Source organism: Equus quagga, chromosome 7 (genome assembly GCF_021613505.1).
Source record: "Equus quagga isolate Etosha38 chromosome 7, UCLA_HA_Equagga_1.0, whole genome shotgun sequence".
Classification (NCBI taxonomy): domain Eukaryota; kingdom Metazoa; phylum Chordata; class Mammalia; order Perissodactyla; family Equidae; genus Equus; species Equus quagga.
Genome location: NC_060273.1, coordinates 31,007,817 through 31,019,974, shown reverse-complemented (window position 1 = coordinate 31,019,974; position 12,158 = coordinate 31,007,817). Strand labels below are relative to the sequence as shown.

At 50.5% G+C, this 12,158-nt stretch overlaps 1 protein-coding gene across 1 annotated transcript in view; it reads right to left on the bottom strand.

The window, feature by feature from the left end:
- Positions 1-12,158, bottom strand: part of LOC124242023 (kinesin-like protein KIF19) — a 78,643-nt gene that overhangs the window by 50,361 nt on the left and 16,124 nt on the right. The window contains exons 10-12 of the mRNA XM_046666482.1: positions 11,670-11,856; positions 2,943-3,120; positions 1,182-1,365 (exon numbers count right to left, since the gene is read on the bottom strand). Of these exons, the coding sequence (XP_046522438.1) occupies positions 1,182-1,365; positions 2,943-3,120; positions 11,670-11,856 (549 nt within the window). The remainder of the gene's footprint in view (positions 1-1,181; positions 1,366-2,942; positions 3,121-11,669; positions 11,857-12,158) is intronic.

The window sequence follows — 12,158 nt, the reverse complement described above, 5'->3', positions numbered from 1 at the left end:
CGTACATCTGTCATCGTGCTACCACACTGACTCGTGCACAGTTGTGTTGGTGTCTCTTCCCAGTAGCCCGTGAGCCTAAGTCACAGAGAGTATCTCGTTCATCTTTATGTCTCCGGGGCCCGGCAGTGGGCTGGATGTCTAGAACACTGATTTGTTTGGGACTGATTAATTGATCGACTGATTGACTGACTGAGTCATGTTCACATGCTGCACTGCGTCTCAGTGTCTACGCTGGGCTCTGGAAGGTCACGCATGCTCTCTGCCGATGCACATTATTGGTCTGAGCAAAGCGAGATCGGGGAATCTCCGGATCGCCCCGGGCAGAGGCGGTAATGGTAAGACGGCCTCGGGTGCCTACGTAGCTTTTAAGTGAAATAAACGCCACATGCTTTTAGCAACGTGGCGTCGTCAGGCGCTTTCTCCACTTGCCTGAAAATCCGCCTGCGAACAGTTAACTGACGGGCGGAAGGGCAGCCAGCTCTCCGTCAGTCCTGTCACTTCTCCGAAGTGTGAGTGTGAGACAATTAGCTGTTCCATAAATAGCTCAGATAAATAGCTGGCTCGTCTTGGAAAACACGAATATGAGGAGACTCCTTTCTCCTCAGAGGAACCCGGAGTCTGGGAGTCCTCCAGCCGGCCGGGTCCCTGTCCTCGTGTCACGTGCCCGAGACCAGGCTCAGGGAGAGCGAGCGAGATGCCGATGGGAGGCACTCTGCCGAGAGGAGCCAGCTCACCTGCAAGGTGGCAACTGCACGGACCTCTGGGAGCTGGAGGCCCTGCCGGTCCAGGCAGAGGAGCTGGCTATCCCAGGCGAGTGGGGGGTCTCAGTGGACCCCACTCATGCTCTACTGCCATGGCCACTGGCTCCCCTGTTCCCCCAGGGGCCTTCTGCCCTGCGCACTGGCCCCTGCAGCCCCCAAGTATAACTCTAACATCAAGGGACACAGACCCTGAAGTCAGACCTGGTCAGGTCCCAGCTGTACTCCTCCTGCTCTCTGGGGATTTGGGACAATTTATCTCATCTCTCCGAGCAGTGGTTTGCCCATCTATAGAACGGTCATGATCGGCCCTGCTCCATGGGACTGCTGTGAGAGGGCTGGCGCACTGGCAGTGATCAGTAAGTGTTAGCAACTCTCGTCACCATTGCTGGGATGTGGACGCGCCCGGGCCCTCTCCCCCACCTTGAGGGCCGCGGTTTTCCGCTGCTCGGCCAGAAGCATGTTGACCTCCTCCCTGGCCAGAGCCACCTCATGAGGGTCCATGGACTCGCCCTCGCCGGTGTCTGCGTTGGCCTCTGCTGGCTCCTCATCTCTGGCGGGCGTCTTGTCCCCGTGCGCGTGCTGCTGGGTCTTCTCCCGCTCCCAGCTGCAGCCAGACAGAGAGGTTGGGGTCAGAGTGCGAGCCACACTGGGCTGGGAGGCTGGCACCTCCTGTCCCCCAGGCTCTATCGGCCCCGGCTGGTCTACTCACAGGCAGAGGCATGAAAATGGGGCAGAATTGGGTCTGCTATACAATCTCCTCTATATTTGTAAAAGCATAAAGGTCTGAACAAAAACTGGGAGGAAATAGAGAAGCCTAAATGTTTGCAGCAGGATCAGCCAATGATGAAGGGCCGGGCTCTGCAGCCACCCACCCGGCCGCCACCCCCAGATCCGCTCAGGTCGGCCGGTGACCCTGGGCCACCTGCGTTGTAAATGCGCCCTCTCTGAGCCTCATCCCCTGGGCTGTAAAACTTGGATGACAGAGGACACCGTGGGGCTCTGTGAGGATCAACCACGATGACCCCAGCTCAGGGTTCGCATGAAGCTGCCAGACGGAATCTACATCACGAGGATCACAGGGAAACTGCGAGAGAGGCGGCCCAGAGGGAGCCAGGAAGGGGAGCCGAGGATAGGATGGAGAGACCACTTCCTCTTATTTAGAATTCCTCAAGTGCAGGGACCATGCCGTTTGTGCAATTAAGAAAATAAACAGAACGGAAGGAGGAGGCGGAGGAGGAGAAATGTGGGAAGGATTAGAGAAGAAATGGACTTAAATCACAGCCCTGTATAAGGCACCCGTAGGGCGTAGCTCTGTGTCCTAGTTTGTCCAGGGCAGTCCCGGGTGACACCCGCTGTCCTCGTGTAATTGTTCTGGTTTTTTTTTTTTCTTTTTTTTTGAGGAAGATTAGCCCTGAGCTAACATCTGCTGCCAATCCTCCTCTTTTTGCTGAGGAAGACTGGCCCTAAGCTAACATCCGTGCCCATCTTCCTCTACTTTATATGTGGGACACCTACCACAGCGTGGCTTGCCAAGCAGTGCCATGTCCACACCCAGGATCTGAACCAGCGAACCGTGGACCGCCAAAGCGGAACGTGCACACTTAACTGCTGCACCACTGGGCCCACCGCCCCCACCCCGTGACATTGTTAATAGCTGTGCCTCTCGCCCTCACGTGTGCCCCTGCCTGGATGACACGCTGCCTGGTCAGTCCCTCTACACGTGGTCAGTCCACTCCCCGTAGGAGTGAACAAGGAGGAGGTGTGGAATGGTTGAAAGAGCCCTGGCCAATGGATGTGTAACTCGGGGCACACCCACGTCCCCTCGGAGCCCCCACAGCGTCCTCTGTGAATTGGGCTTGATCCTAGCTGACCTGCAGGGCTGGCTCTGAGCTCTAGCCTGTGAGAGAGAGAGCAAAAGGACCCGGACGCCTCCTCCCACCTGGTCCAGCCTAACTACAGGTACAGGAGAGCCGGAGAGGGACGGACCAGGTCCTGCCTGGAAGAGAGGGTGCCCCTGGCTAGAGTCTCCCTTGGGGACCTGCAGGCAGGAGAGGGAGGCTGGACAGCAAGCAAAGCAGGAGTTCCCACCAGTGGCCCCCTCTGGTCCTTGCTGGCCTCCCTGCCCCATTGGGAGGGACGGCGCGGGGGCCCTGGGTGGTGGCCACGGGTAGGCGCGCTCACTCGGCAATGGTCAGCAGGTGGCGGGACACATCGATGTGCAGCTCCATGTGGGTATTCTCCAGCTCCACCAGGCTGCGCCGCATCTCCAACTGCTCCTTGAAGGCGCCGATGAGCTGTGCCCGGATCTTGTTCATCTGCATGCGGCCGTCCTCCTCTGTGTCGTGGCGGGGGATCGTGACTGGAGGCAGGAAGAGAGCTGGCTGTACCAGGAGCAGTGCCATCTAAGCCAGGGTTGAACTCCATGCTCGCCCACCAAAATAGCATCTGGCCCAAGAAGATGCTCTATATGTATGTGTGGATGGGTGGATGGATGGATGGATGGATGGATGGACAGAGGGACGTATAGATGGATGGCTGGTGGATGGCTGGTTGGATGGATGATGGAGGAGTGGATGGGTGAAGCATGGATGGGTGGATGGATAGCTGGACGGGAGATGGGTGAGTAGATGGATGGCTGGGTGGGTGGATAATGGATGGATGGATGAAGGATGAGTGGATGGATGAAGGATGAATGATGGGTGGGTGGATGGGTGGATGGATGGATGGATGTTAGAATGGGTGAGTGGATGGATGGAAGGAAGGATGAATAGTTGAATGGATGGATGGATGATGGATAGATGATGGATGGATGGATGGATGGATGGATGTTAGAATGGGTGGATAAATGGATAGATAATTTAGAGGGATTTAGATCCTCTCTTTGGCTGGTTTGGGGACAGGTTACCTGGTTTTGGGTCTCAGAAATCCAAGGAGGGGTGGGGTTGGGCTAGGCCATCTCAGCTCAGACCTCACTTCCTCAGGGAAACACTCCTAGACCCTCAATCTGGGTCCAACTGCCACCTGCTCTGATAACATCCTGCCTTCTTCACAGTCCCCTGCATATCAGTATTATGTAACATTTTGTGATAAATGTTTAACATCCGCCATTCCTGCTAGAATGTAAGTTGCACAGAAAACAACTGCTTTTGTCTTTTTCTCTCCCACGGTGAGTCCCGACGTAATGGTTGCCCTGTGATTAATCGATGGTTTCCCCTGCCTGACCCAACAGGTAGCTGCATATGCAGTCTGTCCATAGTCTGCTCCCTGAGTGGTCAAGGGGTGCCTTTTCCCTAAATGTCAAGCAATCCGGGATTGGATTATGGTGCATCCAGATGACCGAAGCATTGCGGTCATTAAAACAAGGCTTTCCGGGAGCACTTCACATCTTGGGAAACGCTCATGCAGTAACGTTCCTGACAGAGCCATGCACCCAGCATCCCACCACCACCCCGGGCATGCCACAGCAGGACCCCAGGGAAGCCCACCGTCCCCTCAGGGCTCACCAAGAGACCACCATCCCCTCCATGACACTGTCTGCTTCCTCATTACGGACCACCTAAGACCGGTCCCAATAACCAAGAGGCCAGGAGGGTGAAAGCCACTGTGGCATGCAGCCCTGTTGACCCCTGACCCCAAAGAGGTCCCAACTTCCCTGTCATCACCTAGCTTTGTAAATTCTCTACAAGAATCCCATCTTCCACCCCCTACCCGCCCCCCAAGCCCCCTGCTGGCCCCATGAGACTCAGCCTGTCGTCACCCACAGCCCTTCTCTTTGAAAGCTTCCTTCACCCTCTCGCTCCAACAGAATCCTGAGCCCCCCCAAATCTAAGAAAGAGAAACAGGCACCCACGTGCTCAAGGGGCCTGTGTGACTGGAAAGCCCAAGTGCCCATCAAAGGGGACGGGATAGGCAGACTCAGCGTGTCCACCCTATGGAGCCCTCTGCGGCCGTCACGGAGCATGAGGGTGACCCGTTTGTGCAGACAGATGGCCTCCAAGACACATCGTTGGATAAGAAAAGCAAGTTAAAGAATAATAGCTATCGTCTGATATCATTTATATAAAAACCCAAAGCCAAACCCCTCCCTATAAACAGACACGCAAACCATGTACCTCTCTAGATACATTTGTGTGTACAAAATTACATGCACAGAAAAAGATCCAGAAAGGTACACACCAAAATGATAGCAGTGACCTCAAGGAACCAGAAAAAGAGGAAAAAAATGAAACCCAAAGTTAACAGAAGGAAGCAGACAACAAAGATCAGAGGAGAAATAAATGAAACAGAGGCTAGGAAAACAATAGAAAAGATCAACAAAACTAAGAGTTGATTTTTTTTGAAAAGATACACAAAATTTAAAAATCTTTAGCTAGACTTACCAAGAAAAAAAGCGAGAGGACTCAAATAAATGAAACTTTAAATGAAAGAGGAGACATGCAACTGATACCACAGAAATACGAAGGGTGAGAAGAGACTGCTGTGATCGATTTCATGCCAACAAATTGGGTAATCTAGAAGAAATGCATAAATTCCTAAAAACATACAACCTACGAAGTCTGAATCATGAATAGAAAATCTGAAGAGATCAATAACGAGTAAAGTAATTAAATCAGTAATCAAAAACCTCCCCAGGAAGAAGAGCCCAGGACCAGATGGTTTCATGGCTGAATTCCACCAAACATTCAAAGAAGATTTAACGCCAATCTTTCCAAAAAACTGAAGAGGTGGGAACATTCCCAAATTCATTTTACAAGGCCAGTGTCACCCTGATATCAAAGCCAGATAAAGACACCACAAGAAAAGAAAACTACAGGCCAATTTCCCTGATGAATACAGATGCAAAAATCCTCAATAAAATACCAGCAACCTGAATTCAACAATGTGTTACAGGATCATACACCATAATCACCCGAGATTTACCTCTGGGATGCAAGGATGGTTCAACTTACGCAAATCAAATAAAGGTGATATGCCACACTTAGAAGGAAAGATAAAAAACATATGATCATCTCAACAGATACAGAAAATGCATTTGACAAAATTCAACATCCTTTCACAATAAAATACTGTCAACTAAATGGGGCTAGAAGGAAAGTACCTCAACATAATAAAGCCCATCTATGACAAGCCCACAGCTAACATCACACTCAATGGTGAGAGATTGAAATCTTTTCCTCTAAGATCAGGAACAAGACAATGGTGCCCACTCTCACCAGTCGTATTCGACATGATACTGGAAGTCGTAGCCAGAGCAGTCAGGCAAGAAAAGGAAATAAAACGCATCAGAACTGGAAAGGAAGAAATAAAACAGTCTCTGTTTGCAGATGATATGATGTTATATACAGAAAATCCTAAAGACTCCACCAAAAAACCATTAGAATGAATCAACAATTCAGTAAAGTGGCAGGATATAAAATCAACATACAAAAATAAGTTGTGTTTCTATACACCAAGAATGAACTATCTGAAAAAGAAATAAAGAAAACAATCCCCTTTACAAAAGCATCAAAAACAATAAAACACCTAGGACAAATTTAACCAACGAGGTGAAAGATCTATACACTGAAAACTATATGACATTGATGAGAGAAAGAAGACACCAAAAAATGGAAAGATGTCTCATATTCATGAATTGGAAGAGTTAAAATGTCCATACTACTCAAAGCCATCTATAGATTTGATGTACTGCCTATCAAAATTCCAACGGCATTTTTCACAGAAATAGAAAAATAATCCTAAAATTCATGTGGAACTACAAAAGACCCCAGGTAGCCCAAGGAATCCCGAGAAAGCAGAACAAAGCTCAAAGCATCAACCTTCTGATTTCAAGCTATACTACGAAGCTACAGCAATCAGAACAGCATGGCACTGGCAGAAAAACAGACACAAACACCAATGGAACAGAGTCAAGAGCCCAGAAATAAACCCGTGCATGTATGGTCAATTAACATTCGACAAAGGTGCCCAGAATACTCAGTGGGGAGAGAATCGTCTCTTCAATAAATGGTGCTGGGAAAACTGGATATTCAAATGCAAAAGAAGGATATTTCACCCCTATCTTATGTCATCTCTAAAAATTAACTCGAAATGGATTAAAGACTTAAATGTGAGACCTGAAACTACAAAACTCCTAGAAGAAAATATAAGAAAAAAGCTCCTTGACATTGGCGTTGGTGATGGCTTTTTGGATTTGACACCAAAAGCACATGCAATAACAGCGAAAATCCACAAGTGGGACTTTAGCAAACTAAAAGCCTTTTGCACAGCAAAGGAAACTATCAACAAAATGACACGGCAACCTATGGAATGGGAGAAAATATTTGCAAACCATGTATCTGCCAAGGGCTTAATATCCAAAACATATAAGGAACAAATATAATTTAATAGCAAAACGCAAATAATCCAATTTAAAAAATGGGCCAAGAACCCGATTAGACGTCTTCCCAAAGAAGGCACACAAATTGGCCATCGAGTGCATGAGAAGGTGCTCAGCCTCACTCATCATCAGGGAAACGCAAATCGAAACCAGCATGAGATGTCACCTCACACCTGTTAGAGTGGCTTTCATCGAAAGGACAAGAGATAACAAGTGCTGGCGAGGACGTGGAGGAAAGGGAACCCTTGTGCACTGTTGGTGGGAATGTAAACTGGTTCAGACACTATGGAAAACAGTATGGAGGTGCCTCAAAAAACTGAAAATAGAACTGCCATGTGACCGGGCTGTCCCACTTCTGCGTATGTCTCCAAAGGAAACGAAACCACTGTCTCGAAGCGGCATCTGCACTCCCACGTCTACTGCCGCATTATTCCCAAAACCAAGACATGGAAACATCCTAAGAGTCCATCGACGGACGACCGGATACAAAGGAAGAGGTGTATACGTACAATGGAACACTATTCAGCCATAAAAAAGAAGGAAATCCTGCCACATGCAGCAACGTGGATGGAGCTGGAGGGCATTCTGCTGAGTGAAATAAGCTAGAGACAGAAAGACAAACACTGCGTGGTATCACATATACGAGGAAGCAAAAATGTGAACTCATAGAAACAGAATGGATAGTGGTTGCCAGGGGCTGCGGGGGAGGGGAAATGGGGAGACGTTGGTCAAAGGGGACAAATTTCAGCTACAAGGTGAGAAGGTTCTGGGAATCTAAGCACAGCACGGCGACCACAGTTAACAATACCGCATCGTATACTTGAAAGTTGCTGAGAGAATAAATCTTCAATGTTTTCACCCCCAAAACAAAAGCAAAATGGTCCTTACATGAGGAGAAGGAGGTGCCAGCTAAGCTCATGTGGTAATCATTTCAAATACATCCGTGTGTCAAATCATCATTTTGCACACCTTAAACTCACACAGCCCTACACGTCAATTCTACCTCAATGAAGCTGGAGGAAAATGATGGCCGTGGTCTGCCCAGGTGGCTGTTTTCTCTCCATCCCCCGGTCATGGGCCTGAGTTGGGGTGACCATCCTCCCGGCTCCTCGAGGCTCCTTCAGACACATGTTCTCTCTCAATGCTCTTCTCCCAACTCCTCTGAGGAGCCAGTTACGGACCCTCTCACCAGCCCCTCCTCAGAGCAGTGGCCACTCTCTCTCACCCACGGGCGACTTTGACACCCGGCTCTCCGAGTTTCTCCTCACCGCTGCTCTCGTCATCGTTCTCGGTGACTCCAAAATCCTCAGACAGTCCAGCCACCACCAAGGACCTTCCTTCCTGCACCCCGAAGATCCCAGCCTCCATGGACCCGTGCCTCCCACTCCACGGGCCCCCGAGGAGGTCACTGGTCCAGCTGCAGCCCTCCGGGCTCATCACTGCCCTGGCCCAGGGCCCCTCCAGTCCCTGGATCCTGCCCACTGCGTTTGAGCTATCACCCCCTAAATGCAACATGCTCTTAACTTTGTTTTTCAAAAAAGTTTTTAAACCCCCCCCCCCCCCCCAAGCCTTTAGACACAACTACCAATTTATCGGAACAGAGAGGGCAGAGGCAGGTGCAGTCGGTGAAATCAGACGGTCAGAGACGCCACGGGACGAGTGAGCCAGTGTCTCCACCAAGAACCGAAAGGAAAACCAGAAAAAGAGGGACGGGAAGCCAGGGAGTGAAAGCAACTTGAAAGACTTATCGACCCGGTTCAACGTGTGGACCTTGTTGGCATCCTCTTTCAAAAACAGAAGAGATTGATGACGTGGGTGAGATTGCTGGAAACGTGAATGCCAGCTGGCTATCTGATGATGGGAACGAATTATGGTTCCTATTTTTTCCAGGCGTGGACATGAGACTGTGGTCATGTCTTTGTAAAGGGTCCCTACTTTTCAGGGATTATCCTGACATCTAGGAATAAAACGAAATGATGTCTGGAACTTGCATCTAGATAACATGGCGTGGGAAGAGTGCGGGACGACAGAGGCAGCAAAACCCAGTGGCGGGTCTCCGGGAAGGCTCGCTCTACTCTTTTCTCCTTCTGCAGTACTGGAAATTCCCCCAAATACAAAGTTGTGTGCATTTTCTAATTCCCTCCTCTACTTGGCGATCACAGGTGACCCTGGAGTCACCCCGGCCACCTCCCCGTCCTCCACTCCCATCACACTCGCCAGGCAAGGCCCCAACCACGCAGAATCCCCCACCTGCCCCTGCCCCAACAACAGGCCGAGGGAAAGCACAGGCCTGTTGAGCGGCCTCTCTTCCACGCGTGACTACAGTCTCAAGGCGGCTCTCAGCACGTCGGCCTCCTGCTCGGACCCTCCTTGGCCGCCCACTATGCTCGGGAGAAACCCAGGCCCCTGTGCACCCTCCAGCCCTGCCTGTGGTGGGACTCTCATCTCCCAGCACACCCCTTCTCCTCGCGTGCCGGCCACAGGGAACTCTTTCTGATGCTTGAACTCACCAAACCCGTTCTCACCCCAGGGCCTTTGCACATGCATTTCCCTCTGCCGGAAGACTCTGAACCTGGATCTTTGTATGGCTCGTTCCTGCGCATGCTGAGGGCAGGAATTAAGAGGACCTTCCACATAACTCAGCTTGTATAGCACCCCTTCCCCTCCTCCTGCATCTCTGTCCCCGCCTGGCTTTATTTTCCTCAGATCTCATCCTTCCTTATTCGGTGTCTCTCTTGCATGAGAACGCATGCTTCCTGAGGGCAGGGCCATTGGACGTCCCTGCCCCTGCATCTCCCCCACTGAGAACTGCGCCCGTTACACGGTAGGCTCTTGAGAAGTCTGTGAAATAGCTACAGTGAGTTCTGCTTTCTTCTTATCCTTTGCAGGATTCTGCAAGTTTTGAAAGATAAACACATCCTGCGATTACAATAAAGAGGCGGTATTTACACAACTGATACGGGAACACATTTTTCTTACAGAAATTCAAATACGACGTTAAGACGTGAAGACCTCTTCACCATCGTCTGATCGTCTGATGATCCTGTTCTCCCTGCCCCGGAGGGAGCCACTGGCACGAGGATGTGCACCCTTCTAGGTCCTTTTCTGCTATACGGGGTTTGGAGTGGGTAAATTCGGGTAAATTCTACCCGACTATGGTTGTTATTCTTTAATTCGCTTTTCTCATCCAGCCGTGCGCGGGGAGGCCGTCCATCTGCACAGATGCGTCCTCCCCATTCTCTCTAAAGCCTGCAGAGCGAGCGGCCCCCCAGGAGGGACGCACCAGGTTGCTTGTCCCGTCCCTTTCGACGGGCACCTTGTGGTCACACGGCTCGTGCACCTCATCATAGATTTGCAGGAGAGAAACTGCTGGGGCCCAGAACACATATGCTTCAAGTTTTAACAGATTCTGCTAAATCAGCCTCCAGAGAGATCGTTAATTTACACTCCCAATATTAGCGTTTCAGGCTGCCCTTTCCACACTTAGCTTTATATTACTTTATGGTATTCACTTAACAGCACCTGACATTTTAATTGTAGCCAGTCCAAGAAGTGAAAATTGTTTCAATTTGTGTCTCCATTTCCTCCCGCGGCTGAGCACTTTTCACGCGTTTATCGGCCACTGGGAATAATTCTGCGAACTGCCTGTTCGTTTCTCCACCCATTGGTTTCAACTGGCCTGTTTGCTCTTTCTGATTGAGTTCTAAAAGTCCCTTATAAACTATGGTAAAACTTATCTTAATAAATCAAAAGAACATGTATGTGTGTGTGCCTGACTCATGTCTACTGAACTTGTCTTGGTTACAGGTATTTTTAAGGACACCCTCCTGACTTACTGATTAGTTTTACGGGAAAATTCTGGTGCGCTCTGACCCCAAAAGGAGGCCTAAATAAAACCGACTTGGGGAGAAGGGAGGAACGGAGAGAAACGGCCCGGTGGGTGTGGGGTTTCGCTCTGGGATGGTGAAATGTCTGGGAACCAGACAGAGGCGGTGGCTGCACGGGGTGGACGCGCCAAAGGGACCAGGTGCCACTGGATGAAGTGCTCACTTCAAAACAACGAATGTTATGTTCCGTGAGCTCCCCTTCAGCAGTTTTTTTTTTTAAAGGCACCGGACGCTAACATCAGGAGAAGCTGGCATCTCTCTGTCCTATCTTTGCAACTATTTTTGTCAATCTAAGATTGTTCCAAAATAAAAAGGTTATTAAAAAAAAAAATACCGGGGAAGAAAAAACAAAACAGTAGGAAAGGGAGAAGAAAAGGAGAGGAAAGGTACAAAGGGAAGAAATGAGAAGAAAGCAGAGAAAATAGCCCACTCCCCACGTTCTACAGGTAGGAAATTCAAGCCGGAGCCAGGCACTGGCCCAGGGTCACACAGTAAGGTGGTGGCGAGACAGAAGCCCCCAGGCAGGTAACCGGCTCCCCGGATGCCGATGTTCAGAGTGGACCCAGCACCGAGCACTGGGACGGGCGGATCCCATGGCCCACGGGGCAGGGACGCAACCACACAGCGCCGGGGAGGGGTTGGCACAGCCGACTGAGGCTGCGGGTCCATGCTCAGCTCTACCTTGCACATCCGGGCCGCCGGGGTCGCTTCTCTTGTCCGTCTCCCGCGTCTCCAGCTTGGACTTGAGGCGCTCGATCTCCCGGCGCAGGTCGGAGATGACGTCCGTGTACTGCGCGATTCGGAGGGACACGTTCAGCAGGTTGCGCTTGACCTGGGGGGCAGGGGTCAAGGCCATGGTCAGGGCAGGCTGACCCCCCGACCCCCCATGAAGGAAACGTTTTAACAGTGATGCATTTCCACCAGAAATGTGCAAACACATTTTTTTGCCATGAAAATTCCAATCCATGCTATTCAGCCCTAAAAAGGAAAGAAACTCTGACACCTGCTCCAACCTGGGTGACCTGTGAGGATATGATGCTCAGTGAAATAAGCCGGTCACAGAAAGGACAAACCCCGTGTGATTCCACTTCTAAGAGGAACCTGGAGGAGTCAGGGCCACAGAGGCAGGGAGCA